The sequence below is a fragment of the Rhea americana genome, unplaced genomic scaffold, assembly GCF_003343005.1.
Source record: "Rhea americana isolate MKP2758 unplaced genomic scaffold, rheAme1 scaffold_14, whole genome shotgun sequence".
NCBI lineage: Eukaryota > Metazoa > Chordata > Aves > Rheiformes > Rheidae > Rhea > Rhea americana.
Window position 1 is genome coordinate 5,580,962 of NW_028185483.1, and position 19,834 is coordinate 5,600,795.

General features: G+C 36.3%; 1 protein-coding gene and 1 long non-coding RNA gene across 6 annotated transcripts in view; one reads left to right on the plus strand and one right to left on the minus strand.

Moving 5' to 3' along the window:
• The first annotated feature begins 585 nt into the window (after positions 1-585).
• LOC146599425 (uncharacterized) lies at positions 586-11,150 on the plus strand. The gene is made up of 3 exons (XR_014895022.1): positions 586-622; positions 3,304-3,395; positions 9,484-11,150. It is a non-coding gene; the product is annotated as an uncharacterized LOC146599425 (long non-coding RNA).
• Positions 11,151-14,050: 2,900 nt separating this feature from the next.
• Positions 14,051-19,834, minus strand: part of TRIP12 (thyroid hormone receptor interactor 12) — a 58,641-nt gene continuing 52,857 nt past the window's right edge. For all 5 annotated transcript variants that reach the window (XM_085298621.1, XM_085298620.1, XM_085298619.1 and 2 more), the window contains 4 exons: positions 18,894-19,007; positions 16,990-17,084; positions 16,671-16,774; positions 14,051-15,471 (listed from right to left, as the gene is read on the minus strand). In XM_085298621.1, the coding sequence (XP_085154747.1) occupies positions 15,275-15,471; positions 16,671-16,774; positions 16,990-17,084; positions 18,894-19,007 (510 nt within the window). In that variant the 3' untranslated portion in view covers positions 14,051-15,274. The remainder of the gene's footprint in view (positions 15,472-16,670; positions 16,775-16,989; positions 17,085-18,893; positions 19,008-19,834) is intronic.

Sequence of the window (19,834 nt, forward strand, 5' to 3'; positions counted from 1 at the left end):
GAGGAGGAGGCCGCGGGCGCAGGCGGCCCTGCCCGGCGCCGCGGGAGGGAGGGGRAAGCGGCACCCGCACGGGCCGCGAACCGCGCGGTGTACTGGGCACGCGCTCTGAAACCGCGGCGGTGCGGCCCTGACACGCCTCGTAGACGTTCCTGACGTCTCCGTGCCCTCAGTTTGGGGACGGATGTGAAGGATAATGTGAGAGCACTCAGCGTCTCGGGGCGCGCCCAGACTGAGCTCTGCCCTGGCTTGGGCAAACGGCCTGGAARAAAGGAAAATCATTCCCTGGGAGGACTTACTGTTTGCCTTTTATTTACTCTTTTAGAAGTGTTATTTGTTGATAATTAGTATAGCTTTCAATTAAGACCAAAGTGTAAGCAGACAGAATAGCAGTTGATTCCATCAGTTCTCATATGAAAAAAAAGAAAGAAAGAAAGAAAGAAAAACACTATAGATACTGGACTTCCATTTTAAGAATGGATTTCCTTTTTTCCTATTAAGATTTTCCGCGGCTGACTTAAAAATCGATTTGTGTTTTGCTAAGCATTTTGACTTTTTTTTTTTTACTGCCTTCGGTTAGAGCTAAGATACATAGTCTCTACATCGCACAGCAGACAGCAGGAAGGTAATCCACACTCTCTGACCTTTTTATTCATTTGCTACTACGAAAGTGAGGTATTTATAGTAATTAACGACTTCTTCTCAAATCTCTATCACGAGATTAAAGGAGAATGATAATATTGCTGAAAGCAATGTGTTACACTTTTCATAAATCTTTGCACTTCTCATACAAATAAGACTGAAACCTGCATCATCAGTAGATATAATCGGTGATGCTAATTGAATTGAACTGAAAATTCATCTGGATTTTAACAGCCTGAATACAATACTAGATCCCCACATTCAAGCTGAAATTAACTGTCATTGCTTTTCCGTTACCTCACAAGTCTCTTTTTACCTTCCATACTGCCAAAGTTCTATATTCTGTGCCACACTAGCTCCCTCTGCTGGTTTTGTTCTCTACTGTTTTCCTAATTCTGGTTTCACAGTTTACTCAGATCTGATTAATTTCCCTCATTCCTAGATAACACTGGGTTCGGATGTTTACCGTAGGCACTGTAGTAACACAAATAAAAAATAATCTTAAACACATTTACTCGAATGAAGTTGCTTCTCTATTTTACAGCTGTCCTCTCCTTAAGGTTACTTTTTCTATTAGTGTTTGTTCATTAGAGCCCTTCACATGTTAAGACAGAAAAATTGCTGTAGTTATTTGACTAGTTCATCTTCTTGTTTTCTTTGCTGATCGTTATCAACTGCTATTTCTCAGAAAAAAAAACAGGCACTTGGAAGGAAATCTTCCAATTTGAACTGGACTACTACTTACTACTTCTTTAAGTATTTTTTCCCAAATAGTTTTATAACCGTCCTACACCATAAAAACCATATTCTTAGTAATTTGCTAAGCTTGTTCGTAAGAATGTCATGGAAGCAATGCCAAAGGCCTTGCCAGGGTCAGGTTATATATGATAATGATCTGTTACTTCTGTCCCATTCACAGGATCTATCACCCTTCTCCTACAAGAAAATAATTTGATTTGACATGATTTGTTCTTGATAGGTCCGTAGGATCTTCTACGTACTCAGAAATAACCTGCGTTTATATATAGTTTTTTCTATCTATATAATGCTTTTATATATATACATATATGTGTATATGTATGTATTTATATATACACACACATATATAATACTATATATATAATATCTTTTATATATGTAAAAGTATTTTGTGGCATTTGATGTTAAAGTACCTGGTCTGTAATTCTCTGTTCTCCTTTTCAATATAAACGTTCAATATAAAAGTTGACAAAGATAGTTGTTGATGGCTAGTTTCAGCTAGTTCTTTAGATGTATTCRTCAGACCCAGCCACTCTGAGAATATAGTCTCCTCTCAAGCCTACTCTTTCTTTTTGCTCAAGTTCTCCTGGCTCATAATGTGTTAAGCAGCTGACTGACCTTTGTAAAGTACAAGATGCCTGGATAGATTAGATGCCCCTATTTTTAATTGTTCTTTGTAACCYCACACCCTTAAGGGTTCAGTAATCCTGACGGAATTTTGATCCATATCTGAGGCATTTAGGGATTATGACTGTGTATAAGTAATTATTGGAAAGGTGATTTCAAGACAGCTTTATCAAATAATGAATTCTGTTGACGTAATAACGCGATACTTGCAGAGATGAACAACTTTAAAAATAATCCAGTCAACCAGTACAACTAACAGAGCTGGACATAACATGGTATTTTGAGTCTAAGTGGTCATAACTATGCCACATGAGTTTCTTTCACATTTTACAGTACATATAAGTGATGTTTGCATTGTAAATGCCCCTTTCATAAGTAAATGATTATTGTACAGCACAAAGTATTTATACTTACTTAAATAGCTAGTGACTTTCCAAAATGCTGTATTTTTTATACATATTAACTTTCCAATATGTACAATTTAAATAATTTTGAGTCAGCTTTTCCCAGACAAAGTACTAATCTCTGTACTCAACAAGGAGTCAAGTTGTCTGTCTTCATTTATACTTGCTATAAGTTATTAGTGTGGTTTAGATAAGCTACATTACAGATTAACTATTTACTTTGATGGAGGGAGTTTTATAGATGAGTGAATTACTGTTTTGAGCCTTTTCTGAGCAGTATCTGAACTCTTACTCTTTTCTGTATCATGTTCTGGGTCAGACTGCAATTGTATTTTTATGGTGTTGGCTCACAGAGTGCAGACCTGACATTTTTCTCATCTCTTGTGCAACTTGTGCCTACTTCAAAGCACTTCAGGAAGTTTMACTTCCAATCTACCAAAAGAGCGGGCTTTTAATTTAATCTGAGAAATTTTAAAATGGTCCTATTCATGCAACTGTAGTCAGATTTCCAAAATTGCCCATCACAATTCCAGTCTAGTATCTAATAAGTGTCAAAGTTAAATCTGCTTGCAAACCTGTTCCTGTTCCTATTTTACCACAGTCACTGGAACTATTTGTTATTTGTGTGTGTGTGTGTGTGTGTGTGTTTCACAAAGCTTAAAATATGTTTATTCAGAATATTCTTTATATGTATTTTTTGTGTGTGTTTGTAGTTTCTATTGAGGAACATTATATTAATGTAACTGTTGAAATGATTTGTGCCTCAATTTATCAAGTACTGAAGCAAATACTTTAAAATGTACTTCAGTACTTTGATAAATCCTCCTCATCACCATTCACTGAGATGGAGAAGTGCTATTATCCACTGTTACAGATCTGACTTCAACACAGATCCTAAGCTGTTTGGATACATAACTCCCTTGGAGTGAGTTGGATCCTTGCCTAACATCCTACAAGAAGACAGCAGTAAGTAGAAAACTCATCCTAAGTTTCTAGATTACTGACTTAAGGAATGCTAAAGCTTGTCATAATCAAATCCTAAATTCAGTGAAAATTAAGAATAAACATGGTTTATACACTACTTCGTGAGAAACAATGAAGCCAGTATCACATGCACTTACACTGAAATATGGGGCATTGCATTGCTTTATTTTCTAATACTTGTTCCATGATCTTGGACAAGATCAACATTTTCAGCCTCAGGCACAACACAGRTCATTTGCTGCATTATTACCCTTGTTCTGCTCGGTACTGTGTAATATATATGTTATTAATATCAACTKAAAGTTATGGGAAAGGAGACTAGAGTTTCAAGATATTAGAGCCATCTGAAAAGGGAACGGATGTTCTATGTAGCCAGTGGTTGGAGTTACTGACAGCCTGTTATATATTGTATCCAATGTTTCTTACAGCCTTTTGAAAAGGGAATAGTATTTTGAGATCATCTGGGGACAATTTTCATTAGGCCTCTTTCATAAATCAAAGAATCTCCCTCAGTTACTTTATGTCAATATTATAACATATGCATAAATTGTAGCATCTTTATAAGAGGAATACAGTCTTTATTTAAGGACAGCAAGCAGTGAAGACTAGTATATTTTCCTCAAGAATGTAAATCTTAGTTTTAATCTGAATATGTCTACTTTCATCAGTCATCTATTGAATCTTGTTTTCATTTTCTCTAACAGATTAAAGAGCCATCTGCTATCAGAATAATTTTCTCTATGTAGCATTTTTACTGCTGTAGGTCATTCTGCATTGTGATCAAACCATCTGTTAACCTGCTTTTAGATGAACTAAACTTTTGGTCACAGTASTTATCAAGCTTTATGCACCATAGGCTACATATAATCAGTCCAAATACATTTTATTTATGCATTTATCTCCAATTAACAATTCTGTTCCTGATGAAACAGGCGTCATTTTTAGCTTACTGTGGGCCTCTAAAAGCTGTGAGGCCAAAGTTTATAAGGTTTTTCCTTATACCATAAAATTTTCAGAAAATAAATGCCAGCCTATGTAACTGTCACATACACATAGGTTGCAGGAAACAATTAGCTGTAAGACCTGATGTGAAATTTATTATTACTGCAAATAGAAATAGAGATTCTTACTTGCTTTCACTATTCATAGCAGAGTATGTACTAYATGATAGGTGTTTATTAGGCCACCTGCAGCATTACATAAGAATGGCTGTATAAGTTTGGCCCTAAATATCTTTTGGGACTTGAGCACCCAATGTATAGATATGTCATCTGTGTGTAAAAATCCTTCAGTCTTTGAGATCGCCAAACAGAAAGTGATCTAGAGCATATCATACCTCAATAAAAAAAACCTAGGGAGTGGCTTGAATATGCCAGCCTGATTTCTTCTATCAGCTAGTAGATCCTATCACACTAGCAGGTGGAATTACTCCATTTACTCTTGGTTCTGGATGAAGATATTATATATTAACATTTTATGTTTCTGAAAACGACAGCAGAAACATAATGAAAATCTACAGTACCAAAAACATCTTATTTACATCTTCATGGCATACACACAAAACATTTTTTGTATTAATACATCAATGACAACTATTCATACAATCCTATTTTCTAGTATAAAAACACRGCAAGAGCAAATAAACAATTTTTTCTTGATGTCTTCCTGCCTCGCTTCATAAATGGCTATAAAGTTCATGCTCTTACATGGTTTAACAAGTCAGTAATTCAAAATAGGAAAAATAGAATCATTCATTTATATTCCATTTTCTGCTTTACCTCTCCTTTTTTTATTTAAAATGTAACGTCTATAAACAACAAGGAAAAATGTATACTTAAAGGGTTCTCCAAAGTACAGCCACATATTTAAATATCTAGTGGATGATGTTTTGTTCAAGTAATGAGAAGTCTTAAGTAATAAAAACTTGGCATGCCATCTTATAGATACATGTCTGTAATGACGTTAATATCTAGTGCATACGCTTCTCRTGTGCTACAGAATTACAAATGACCTTTATCAGTTGGTCAAGGTTTTCCAAACTTCAGCAAGTCAGGTTTTTCCACTAGGTGGTACTTCTGTAAATAAAGCTTCTGCTTTTGGCAAAGCTGCTCGTTGTTTTTCCAAAAGATAGTGTCAAGGTGTTGATCGTGTACTTTAAAGCAAACTCCTCCTTTATTCCATGATTATCAATTATACAAAAAAGCTGGCTTAGGTATGAAAAAATGGAGGAACAGAGATACTGACATTAGGAAGTTTACTGAAGATTTTAAAGAAAGATACATAAACTCTTAAGTTTTATATTTCTGCAGTTACAATGGTGCTATGGCTTGTAGGAAAATATGAGTGCAACATTGTTGTAAGTTTAAAATTCTTAAAACCTTCTCTGTTCTGAATATGTGATTCTTATTCATGTCTGCAAATATTTGTTGGCTTTAGGTCCCTAGTTTTAAAGATTATTAGGCTACAGATAAGATTATTTTAACCATAAGTTTTCAGGAAAATGGATCTGACATTTGTAACTAACTTATAACTGGAATTGTTTTTTATAAGTTTCACATGTATATATACACACACACATATATATTTGTCATCAACTTGATTAAGCTGGTATATTAGGGCAACAGATGAGGTGAAAGAGTTTTGAAGGTTTTTGATTGTTTTCTTTCCAGAAAACAGTGATTTTACTAATTCAAATACAAACTTTTAAACAAAAGTAGAATCTTAATTATAGATCCAGGATCAAATCTCATGATGCCTGGTTTTCMACTCTCATGTGGATTTTTTATATTCTGCATAGTTAAAAAGACAAGATATTAAGTCCTTCTCATCACAAAAAAACATATATCAGAAATAGCAGTCTGTTACCGTTTGACAGCCTCAGGTATTTGCATGGATGCTGTAGCCCGGTCTCTGGAGAAAATGTCACACTGTTCAGAAAACCAACAGCACAGCACATATCCCTGCTGCTTACAGCCCAGCAGCAAATGGAAAACATTTAATCCTTGTTGCTCTAAAGGGGAAAGTCATGTAGTAAAACAAAGTTCCACTAAATGACAAATTAGGCAAGCTCCCTATGGTTAACTTCAATTTGCCAGTAAGTTTTATAAATGGTCTGGGCCAAGTGAAAAAAGTAATTGCACTGATAGTAATTTTACTCTAAAAACCTTAATGGAACATGCAAGTTTACTCTTTGGAAAGTGGTTTTATTGATATGGTGTAGTACAATGTGAATATTATAGTCTAGATTTCTTAACAGACCTTGAGATATATGAACCATAATGCTAAGTGTAAAAGGCTGTGTTATATTCTGATCTTCACATTGATTCAGCAGTTTGAGAACAGATGAGTTTGAGTCACATAGGTAGACCTCGTAAGAGAAATAACAGAAGGCAAAATGTCTTTGATACAATATTTATGTCAACACCTACTAAGTAACTGAATTCTTTTTCCTATTTGAGAGTTTTCTAAAAAGCTAGAATTACTGCTAATAAAATCATTTATTCTCTTAGATAATATCAAATTGCTTTATGGTTAGGGKTTTTTTGTTTGGTTGGTTGGTTTTTTTGTTTTCCTTTTAAAGCTCACAAAAAATCCCTGGCAGCTGGTAATTTTTTTTTCTGCTCCTAGCTACAAAATGGATAACAGTTCAGAGTACAGTTCACTGTACTTGCGAACACATTCTTTGATGCTGTGCAGTGAAAGAACAAAAAAGCTCCCTGTTATAAAAAGCTTACCRTCAAAGCACAAGAGAGAAGAGCCAGGGATTACAGAAAGATGACACAGCACAAAGGATGCAAGGAAACAGCATCAACCATTATGACAGGCCATCACCATAGATAGCAGTTGTCATTTACCACCATCATTTTTTGAGTAAATTTGATGATAAAGAAGCTTTTTAAAGATGAATTTGAAGGTGGACAAGATAACTTAAGAATAAGTACAGATGCAAGATGAAGAACAGGAGAGAGGAAAAAAGGTACTTATTGGACCACTGAGAGACAGGAACTTTATACTGACATAGTTGAGAAAAGATAGCTATGAGATAAATATGAACAGATGGTTGCACAAGCAAAGCAGTAGACTAAAAGTGATCTGGATAGCTGTCCTCTGAACGTGAATATGCAAAGTTGTCTATTGTCAGTGACAAAATGAAATTTTAAACAAAGATGCCAGTTATGTAATGGATATGATGTATCTTTGCAACATGTATGTGGATTGAAGAGGATCTGTTAAGCAGAAAGTATCAGCACATTTAAATCCAATATGGATGGGAGACCAATTTTGTGTCCCAACAGGGGAGATGGTTGTATTGACCATACAGACTTGGGGGTGGGGGGGAGGGACTGTAAAATGCCTGGAAGAATGATTGAGAGCCCTGCCTGGGTCATATGAATATTAAACATCTGGCCGTCAGTAGTGTTAGGCCAAGACTGGAGTTTGGTCAGAAATAGTCTGCTCCAGCACAGAAGAGATCTATACCCTGTATATGGTATACTATGATCTGTAAATCACTAGCATAAAAGTAGCAACTGAATATGTTTGTGGTAAGATTACTGAAAAATAAGCTATGGAAGGAGAAAAGTAGGAGACTACGACTGGGGACATTAGTTGAAACAATGAATTTAGCAACAATAACAAGGATAACAAAAGACAGAAGTAATGCATAGCTATATAAAGTTTTTACTGTGTAGTCTGCCCATATTTTATTACTAAGACTTCCAAATATAAGTTGGAGAATTTGTTGTAAAATTGTCCATTCTGCCTACCTAACGCAGCTTCTCTTGTACGTTACCTATGGTACTACTTTTGCTTTGGAAAGAGATAAATATCGTATCTAAAAATCAATGCTATTAGGGAAGAGTCTGTACATCAGAAAGTAGCTGTCTTTAAGTGTCAGCTTTGTTAGGTCATGAAGCACGTATGTTCTTATAATACGCTGCCTTTCTAGCTTTAACATCTTTTATTGTCTTTTTACTGTTATTCCAGAAGGAAAATGTTTTTTCTCTAAAACTGCATTAATGAAGATTGCTTGCTTAATCCATAAATACCACTTAACCAAATAACCAATACAACTTGAAGGGAGGTCCTACTTGACCTCAGCTAACCGCCAGCTTCTTCCAACACCTTTCTTTAAGTTGTTATAGGCATGCATGGATCTATATCAAGTCAAATTATCAGGCATCACACAGCTATTAAAAGCAACATCAAATGTTGCTGACAGTTGTAATGTGCTTTTTCTACTTATGAATTTTTCCTTTTGAAGTTATTTAAGTTGATATAATGTAGAACAGTGCAAGACCTGAGAGATACTTCAACTACTTTTTCATTCTGGCCTTAGTAAATGCATATGGAGTTTTGATTTAAAAATCCGAAGATAGCCAGCTAATTGTAACATTGCAATGTATTTTAGTAAAACAATTAGGTTTATCCATTTGAGTCTTGAAAACCTTCAGGGATAGAGGCAGCATAACCTCTCTGTGGATACAAAGTGAAGGGGGATAATCCCTTCTCTCGATCTCCCAGCTGTGCTCCTTCTCAGGCAGCCCAGGATACTGTTGGCCTTCGATGCTGCCAGGGCACACTGCTGACCCAGGTTCAGCTTGCTCCTGACAAGACCTTCAAGCCCTTTTAGCAGAACTGCTCTCCAGCGAGGTACTCCTCTCTTTACCTTTAATTTCTGGTCTGCTGGAAGAAGGTGATGTTTTTGGCCACTAAGTTAGAAAATCCCAGTCTTTGATTTCAGTGTTACTAAAGGTGGGATAATTTTGCAGTTAGATAACCATTATAAAGAGATTTTTTTTCCTCCCTTTTGAATACCATTTAGACTTCCAGTGCCCCAGAATAAGGCTTGCTGCCTTTCACATCAAAGGAATAACAAACTATGTGAAATCTTTCTGAATGATTCATAATAGTAACTTCAATACTTGTCAGTAAATTAAGCATGCTTGGCCCGTAAGTGAAGATAAAAAAATATATGTATATTGCTATTTAAGAAGCATATTACAGAGGATGAAACTGTGGGAAACACTGACTTCGATAAGGAGATTAACCAAAGTCTTCATGGTTTCAGTACGCWGGAGAACGATCTGTGGGAAAAAAGTGAGGAAAAGGCTGCGGAGAAAAAGGCCCACCTCCTAGTCTAACTGTTTCTGGATTGCTGCCGTCATCGTCTGCCTGCCAAAGGGAGCTTCTCTGTATAAGAAGACTTAAGAACAGAATGGCTGTAGCACCAGGTCAGACTAAGCCTATATTTAGGCTAGCCAATRGCTTGGATGGCAGCTAAAGAAAGAATCACAACATCTATGATATTTGCCCAAAGTATTCTCTCCATTTCCTGTCATCTGTGGCTCAGGAGCCTCCTAGCTTGGACAAGATTTTGGTTTAACTACATTTTGTTCCTCCCCCCTAATCTGCTTCTCACTGTAAAGCATCAGGTTGCTGTCTTCCCTGAAAGCATGGGCTTTACTTAGAAAGTTACCAAAGATCTATGAAATGTACTCTGTTTCTGACAGAAACAGTTACTAGAGACCTTCAACGTCCAACCTCATCCACCACATGAAATAGCTACCAGAAGCCGTAGGAAGAAAGGAGAACAAATGAACGGGAGGACAAGTTCCTGCAAAGGAGAAAAACGCATCCATCRTATTTAGCTACTGAATTGAATGCCACAAAACAAAATCTTACTGAATTTTGTTAGTTGTTTGCTGCAGATTCTGCTCCTAGTTTATTCTAGTAACTTTCCAAACTAGAGTGAATGTCTGGAAATTCCCTACTTTCCCTTGCTATAGGATTGCAACATCCAGGACACTCAAGTATACAGCAGCTGTAAGTGCTCTAATAGACAGCTAATGAAATCTCAAACTTTTCTCTCCGTTTTCCTGTCAACTGTATATTGAGGAAATAGCTGTTTAGATAGAATAACTACATCATTTTTAAATACAGCCACAGCATCAACTTGTTTTGACTTAGTGTGTAAGAAAACAATCGTATTTAAGCTTACCTTTGCTAAGCTGCACCTCTTCCTTCCCATTCCCATTCTTAGAAAACCAGTGCTTGCTGTTTCACAAAATGATTTGGCAAGTAGTCATTTCCCCCTACAGGCTTTTCCACATGGTATCTCTAATAGGGTTTCAGAGATAGCCATGTCCTGTCTACTACAGAAGTTAGATGTAGTCAAGGGAAGAAACAACAAACACGCAACATATGCACACTTTTTCTGGTTTTGTATGTTGGGTTCCCCCCATCATGTGGTGCTTATAGCTTGAACTGGATAGTTTCCCTCTTCACTATAGGAAGATGCCACGTGATTTAGGAATGCTCCCTCCCTTTTCTTCTGAATTTGGGAGGGTTTTTTTGTTTTGTTTTGTTTAAAAAAAAATAGGTTTGCACAAGTTACTACCAAACTATGGCTCTATAGCTRGAGCAACATTTTTCAGGACCTTTTTAATCTAATGCCTTGAAATACTGGATACATCTTCCCTTCCCTCTYCACTTTTTATTTATGGCTTGAGACTTCACTAGCGATCCCCAAATGCACACAGCAAAGAAAGAGACCTAAGACCTGCTTCTCCTCCACCTCCAGAGCTTGATGTCTGATCAATACATGCACTTACCAGTATCGACAATGATATATTATCCTTTAAACTTCTTCTACCTCTTCAGGCCACTGAAGCATTCCTTCTTTGAGCTAACCGCTGTTAGTCATAGACAATATAGCTAATAAATGTTTCCTATTTACTGTATAAACATGCATCTGTGTTCTGCTAAAAAGCAAGTGACCAGGCAGCTTATGCCAACTGTGTGGTAGGTGGAGCACTTAGGTGAGGTGACTCTTGGGGCAGCTTGACTACCTTCCACTGAGAATAGACATTAAAAAGCATAATGAGTTAGGAGAGAGACAGCAAGCAGACAGCATTTAACTGTGAAATTCCTGCAGGATTACAAGAGGACCTGCTGCACAGACACTACTCCACTATTTTACAGATTTCCATTTCTTAACTTTCCCTTCAGGCTGGATGAGCGTACAGCTTGGTTTTGTAACTAGCTCAATCATGTACTGGCTAGCATCTTTCCCTCCCTTTGGAAAACAAGCAGAGGCTTGGGGAGTGGGGGGAAGAGTCTCTGCAGTACCTTAGAGGCAGAAATTGCCCTACCTTCAATTCTCACCTCTATTAATATTCCCCAAAAGAAAGGAAATGTGATTGAGTTTCAAAGCTTTTGGATCTTTCCAGAAAAAAGGACTCAAGTGTTGATCAAGCCAAAGAAGATGGAAATGGGAATGTTCATGGTCTGACTGTGAAAGCTAGGATGCTTACAGACACAGCAATAATACAGTTTCAGCAACCTGTCTTCATCCCAGGTATTTAGGTGGAACAAACTCTAAAAACTCTACAGATGACAGACCTACCTCCAAGCAGTGGCAGGAAAAAAAAAAAGGCAGAACTGAAGTGATCCAGGCACTTGGTATTTCATCATTCCTTCTCAGGCATTTGTACTTAAGTAGAGGACAGCTCAATAAGGGAAAGCAAGTAGAAAAAAAACAAATATATGCTTGAGGGAAAGAAGGCAGAATCTAGACAGCTACATTAGGCAGGAAGTCTGCATATGAAAATTTTACTATCTGATCAAGTTTTGGCATTGGGCATATGGATTTTACACGTATTTGAAACTGTTTCTTGTGCATCTTCCTACAGAAGATGAAGCACAAAAAAAAAAAAAAAAGCACTACAACATAATGAGTCATGTCAAACATGGCTGAGAGCTCAAGTTTTTATCTACAATACTTAAATGTTCCTTATACAAAAGGTATCTGTATGAAACAGAACTTTAACAAAAATCACTACAAAAGTAGCAGCTATCTGTGCTTAGACAGTCTCACGAATTAACTTCTGCTGCTGCTGCTAATTCAGAAAGATACAAAACTTATCCAAATAGCAACTTATGTACAGTGTTCTCTAAAACCGTGAGTTTTACCGTTTTAAAAAACCCTCTATTTTAAAACACAATATTTCATTCTGATATAAAGATACACAAAGCAGTTCAGTACCAAGTAGTCTACCTGTGCTTCTGAGGGCTAGTCGTTACCAGGCATCTGAACACACCWTCTAATTCTAGTTAACTTTTCAATGTTCCTCAGGAGGAGAAATACCTAGCATCCTGCCCTACTGCTCCCCTAGTTCTGAAGTCCTCCTAGGTATTATGTTTCTGCTTGTAGGAAAAAAACAAATTACAAGCCAYGCAGACTGCTCTGCTAAAGCACTTGAAGCTGGGCAAAAAAATGCCCCCCCCCAAAGGGTTCAATTCATTTTTCATAGAATCGGTAAGGTTGGAAGGGACCTCTGGAGATCATCTAGTCCAACCTCCCTGCTCAGCAGGGTCACCTAGAGCATGTTAGACAGGGTTGCAGCCAGGTGGGCCTTGAASATCTCCAGAGAAGGAGACTCCACAACCTCTCTGGGCAACCTGGTCCAGTGCTCCGTCACTCTCACAGGGAAGAAATTCCCGCTCACRGTCGGGCGGAACTTCCTGTGCTTCAATTTCTGCCCATTCAGGCTAAATATATCCTTGGTCATGCTGAAAATGACAGCCAGGATAGCAAATCAATTGCCATTGGAGGTAACTGTTTTTTTTTTCCTTCCTTATTAAACAGGCATTCCTCCCCTCCAAAAGGAACTAGGTAAACCAACAACTTACTTTCCCACTAAAATGGAGTTTCACAAATGGCCCTTTCAAATTTGAAAACACCTCAAAGTCAATGAAAGCCAGATTCTGGAGGGAGACAACATGGGTAAAAAAATATCAATACACATGATATTTTAATACAAAATATTAGTTTTTTTTTTTTTTTTTTTACACAAGTCAGTTTTTTTTTAAAATATAGAACCTTAAAAAAAGAACAAATTGCTATCCAAACACTATAAACATGTCTTTGTGCTCAGTTTGATCAAGTTATCAGAACAATTTAAACACCAGTCCATCATTTAAACACTGCCTTAAGTTTTATGAAAACTACGCCGCACTGTGCACTACCATTACTATATGTACAGTGTGAAGCGCCTTCATTCAGTTTTAATACGGTAGTTAACTGTTCAGTTATCAGGTTGTYTGTGCAAGGATTTCACATTCTACTCATGCTCACGACAGATCTGCATTACATTTCAGTGGCACTGGTATGAGCAACCACATGTAATCCTGTGAATGTTCACTGTAAGAATGTCCATTCCATGTATTGAAATACATATTCTGGAAGTACAAGTTCTTCAGCTGGATAAAAGAAAACTTATTATTGTTAGTTTAGGGGAAATACTAGCCTGATTAGCCAGAATTTAACAATTACTAAGCACTGAAATGAATTTTGATTTCTCAAAGTTGAATAAAAGTAATTAACTATCACATTTTTATAGAGATGAACTATATAGCATGTACATCTCAGGATGATTTGTAATTTTTTTTTTTTGATCCCACAGAAAGGAAAAAAATTTCCCTTTAACTTGGAGGTCTTATAAGGTCTTGTTTTAGCAGTAAATCATCCACAAGTTGCAGCTGTTAAACAGATAGATTCAAGATGATTTACTTGCATTACAGTAATTTACACAATTGAACTTTATGTATACAGTACAAAACTATGAACAAAAAGGTGAAGCAAACTTTTTTTATTTATATTCAGGTAAAAACATTAACCTGATGAAGTAAATTATTGCAGATTTGAGAAATCAGCACATAAAACAGTTGGACAGAGCATTGCTTACAGGTGCTTTATCTGTGTCAAAAGACAAAGGCTGAACTGTTTGTTCCAAGCTAGCGCTGGAAGGAAGGGGGCGAGGAGGGGGGAGGAAAAAAAAAAAGAGAGAAAGAAAAAAAGAAAAACACTACAAAAGTAACCAGGAACTTAGATCAAGAACAAGAAAATTGTTTACTTGAACAGGGAATGAAACAGCAAATCTGTCTTTTAAAAAACTTTACATCAATTCGAAATGCTCTGGCCTTACCACAATACAACACTGGCCAGCCCAAGCTGTTGGACTTCAACTACACAAAAGAAATGAATTCTTCCTTGCCTCTAGTAAGAGGCTTCTGCTGCCTGAATTACTGTGTAAACAGCTCTAGAGCATCACCTGGTAAAGACTGTCACCAGTATATCCTACCACTACAGTAAAACTAAGCTATAAGAAAGGTTCTACCTAGTTACAAAGGCTGAATTATATTGACAATATATATTTGATTTCAGTAAAATTTAAATTATCTTAATCAGAGAAAAAAAAGGCATGGAGCAGTTAAATGCCCATGCTAACCAAAACATAACAATTGTTGAATGTTGCACACAAAAAGAACCAAGTGAATTGCACRTCAGACAATACATGAGGATAGGTAAAATTAGAGGCAGGTGAGGATACACAGAACTAGTCTACTAAACTAGATTCGTCAAATACATGGTGTATTTTAATTTCTGTACTTATGTACAAAAGTTGTCTTTGGAGGAAAAACTTCAGACTTAGCTAGATGGATACACACAGCCCAGTATTAAACTGCACAGCGACATTTATTGTTCCAGCCTGGAAAAACATCCCTTTTTAAATTTCACACAGCAAAGCAAGTTAAAAACTTCACTCATCAAATAAATGATAATTTAAACAAGAACTTGCTAAAGAAACCTTGTCACAACAACTTTTTAGGGCCTGATCACTTTAAGTCCATGGGGGCCTTTAATGAATATCAACCAAGTGTCTTTGCTTATAATCTGCAAGCCGTTTTTCTACAACAAGAAGGCGTAACACGTTTCCTTGACTCAGGTGATACATTTAGAAAAGAATCATGATTTTCTCTTTTGCTGTAACAGGCAGACATTGCATTTTTCATTGTGATCAGGAAAGATGGAATGACTGCTGCCCTTCTCTTGCAGCTATCAAGAGTTTTTCACGCATTATCTCAATAGTTGAGTAGTCCGGCAATTTGAGATAGTTCACACAAGTCATTACTGAGGGCAAGAAGTCGTCTGGATTTTCTGTAGACTCAAATGTCTTGCGTACAATTGTCAACGGAGGATTCAAACTTCGAAAGCCTATTAATGAAAAGAGATTCAGAATAAAAGCATTCTCCCCAAAAAGCTACAATTAACACTGTATTAATCTGACAGTGATAGAAGCAGGTACCCTTGTTAAATGACTTCTCAGAACAGCTCTACTTTTAAACTTTTCTCATATAGCTTCACAACGCCATATGGCAAGCTAAAAATACTGGAAGTCTCCATTAGTTTATTTCCTTCTTACTCATCTTGGGAAAACTAGACAGGTCTATTTTTAAATTCTAGGTTATGTTTTTTTAGAAAAAAAAACTACTCCCAAAGTAACAGTTATAAAAGTTTCTTTTTTCGTGAACATTTCTTAAGATACTTGGAAGGTATCTGATTTTTGTCACCACATTTGTACCTTTTTTCCTACAGCTAAGGTTTTTATACTCCTACTCCTCGATCCTGTCTGCACTTTCTCCAGAAAAAAAACTTTAAAACCACGTTTTTTAAAATAAACTCCTTCTCTAAAATCATTTCCTTCCTATAATGTTAATTCTTCCTTTAAGTGGATAAAAAAAGAAAACATAAGTAATGGAATAGATGGATAAATTCCTTTTCTTATTTGCAAAAACATTCAGCTAAGAACATGGTAAGAAGTATAATCTAAAACTGTAACACTTTGGTATTAAATACATTCATATTAATGAAGCAGAGAGAATCCCTAGTAAAGGCAACAAATTTCTCAGTTTTCCTCTCTGTCTCTTTTCTAAATTCTCAGGGATGTAATGAAGGTTTATCATTATACTCATGCCATCTCTATTCTAAAGAAATAAAGAAACATAAGTTTGTTTCCAGGAAACAACTGTTGTCATAATATAGTGTATACTTCTGATCAAGGGACACAAGATGGTGGGGTTTTTTGCTGTTGTTGAGGGGTCTGGGTTTTTGTTTTTTTTAAAGAGAAGTTTGAACTCTTCCTTGCCCCACAGTAGCTTACTTGGTAACATGAATTTAACCATAAGAAATAATAATTTGAATGAAATGTCTTGAGATTAATGCAAAGTTCATAGGATAGTTCTATTTGGAGTCCACTCAGCTACTTCTAAAACTAGAAGTGTCAAGTAAGTAWGAAGATCCCATACAAATACACAGATCAGTAACTTTTGCCTTTATTGAAATAATCCTCTTATTTTGAAATGCATTAGTAGTACTGATTTCATATATAGCAATATATTATAAACAAAACCTACCTCCTACAGGCAGTCTGGGGCTACCAGTCACAAACTGAAGGAACAATCTTTGCTGCTCACTATCAAAACTACTGAGAATTTCAAAGAGATACTTCACTGCTCGACTAAAAATGTAAAGAAAAAATCAGCTTTTATTATTTTGTTTATGGTTAAAATAATTGCATCAGATTTATATTCACTTAAACATTAGAAAGGCCATTTTCAAATAAATTCCATATAACACTGAATGCCATTCAAGCAATAGGAATATCAAATTATTATTCAGATGCATGTTTTCTAGTGCTAATATTTATTTATAACAAGACCAACACCATGTTACCTGTCGTGTGTATAACCGTGATCTGGCCTGCAACATTCCATCAATGTCTTTGCATCCCAAGTGTCTGTTTTACTGCCACACAACAGCTGCTCCAGCTATAAAATTTAAAAATGAATAATTTTTTCCTCTTTCTTTAGAAGTAATAAAGAATGAATACTGCATCTTTCAATTACTACTACAGCATTTCAATTACTACTTTCTGGAATGGTTTGCTGCAAACCTACCTCAGTCATCCCATGCAACCTCTCCAAGTTCTTCAAATACAATACCTTCATCTCTGTGACAGCCTCACTAACTAAATATGCTTTTGTACATAGCCCGTCACTACATGTGGAAGTTAATGATGCTGAATGCATCTCTTAGAGGCAATCGTCCAAAAGTAATTTACACTAGGGGATCAAAAATGCCTTAGCTTTTTGAAACTATTTCATAATTTTAAAGAAATCTGGGGGAATAGGGAAAATGAAGTGTTTACACTTGCTTATTAGAACTCTGGTCTTTTCTTTCAAATAATAACATAAAATAATTAGGCAGAGGTGCATCTGTTAGATAGCAGCTTTGTAGTTCAGCTTAGTTCACTTTGCCTGTTCTTGTTATAGCACTTGGCCAAGCAGAGCTGACAGGCTAAAGCCGAAATATAAAAGCTTCTAAGAGCGTCCTTCCAGCATACAAAAGAATTTGTAAAGCCCAGATCCAGATCTTAATAAAAACAGAAGTTTGACATACCTAGGCATTTCATACATGAACAAAATAATTTTGCAAGTTTTTTTTAAATAATTACTGAGGAATGGCTTGTACAAAGGTTCAGATGACCTGATACATGACCAGTAACAGAGCTCTAGATCTCACGCTTAAGTCCTATTAAAGAAAAGATCTTATCTCAGACTACACTACTCCTATATCTTAATTTAGGTCAACTGAATCTATAAATTCACAATGGACTAGCATCARCATTTTAACATTTCTAAGAAGCAGCAAGCAAACCATGCCAGCAAGCAAGGAAAAGAACAAAATACAGCATCACTTGCATGAAAAAAAGAGAAATCTGGTTAAGACGCTTAGGAGACAGACTATACAAAGTATGCACATTCTTTACTGGTCTTAAGATTTATTACAGAAAAATAGGTGRTGGTACTCTCTGAAGTACCAACACAAAGGCATGCAAAGGAATCAAGATAAGCAGTCGCAGGACTCAAGYTTTTAAGACACGCGAACGTTACGAAGCATCAAGAAAGAAAGATAACTTGAAGACCTGGCTAACACAGTTTCACTGCGCACTTAGCATTCCTTAATGAAGTTAAAGGTGCAAGTTTATGTCAGTAAACAAAACCTAGGAAGCGCAGTATTCAAGTAAAATCCCCAAAGACAGGCAGAGCAATTCTCTTTTCTAGTCCAAACAGAACTTTCTCTCAGTTCAGTCCATATAACAGACAAGAATTTTACAAAAAACAAATTAATTTGGTGGCTGGTGAGAACCAAGATGAACTACCCTATTCTTTGCTTCTTCCTCTGTTCTTGTTAAAAAGCTGTATTTTTCCCCTCCATAGAATATCCACGTAACATCCACATCTCTATCTGCAATTATTACGAGGAACTGCAATACAAGGAATTAGGTTCTGCTTCTATACCAATATAGAGCCTGAACATAAAAATGAAGCATTCTCCTGGAAAGAGCTGGTTATATTCAATTTTACAGCAAACTGAACTCTTCATAATAGAAGCATCACAATGAACTGCTACTGAACACAATCTTAAATGTTTAAGTATACAATTTAAAAGCTTGCATTGTACTACTGTGATCATACAGGTAATTAGCTATTTGTGTTAGGACTGCACAGTATCCAGACTGTCTACACATACAGTCATAAGGCATAACAGCATCAGTTCAGAACACATTTACCAACCTCCTCAGGATAGAAATACTGAAGATGACTGAGGGGGAAGACAGATTCAAATCCATCTCTGAAGGAGTCAAACTGCCTGGCAACACCTTCATTTAGTGCCCAGAATATAACCAACTGCAGGGAGGGGAAAAAAAAAGTCATATGAACAAGGGAAGCATGGAATATCACTACTATACAACAGACTATGGAAAAAAAAAAGGATCCACAGAAGTGTGGCCATATGCTCGCTGTAGTGGCAGCAGAGTTTGAACWTCAATTCATGAAGTTGTTCTACAGCACTGCCTTATTCTGCCTTAATTCACAAGCTCATACTGCTACATGTATGCAAATGTAGTGCTACTGCAGGGCAACATATACTGTAGATAAAGAAAAAAGTTCTTATCTGCTCCATCATCACAGAAGCCATTTGAGTKCAAACAAAGCTCATGTTTAGAATACCCTAAACATGCAATTAAGGTGGAATTTAAACAACTTATGCCTTAATTTTTGATGAAACGAAGTCAATGCTCAGAATTCTGAATAGCTGGTTAAACTGGTTCTATTTAACAGCAAGTGTGAGCCTTGTTCAAAAATCATGCATTAGATATTATTACAAGCCTAACTAGGTATTGTCTCTGTATACTGTTTTCTATTTAAAATTCAGCAACTGTATTAGAAATCCTTAGGGTTATTCAGACTGTATAACCCTTGGCACTTCTAATATGCAGTTACAAAGAACAACAGACTTGAGTCATTTTGTTACATTAAATGGTTTACTATCACAAAAATATGGAAAAGCTAAATATCTTCACCTTAAGTTACTGGGATTTTTGTAAGACTTAAGACAAAAATAAACAAACCCATCATACTGTCTTTTATATTTTGGTATCTGCAGTTGCTCCCTCAGGATTAAACTGCCCTTCAAAAGAGGATAGTGCCTACAGAAACAAACGCAGTCACTT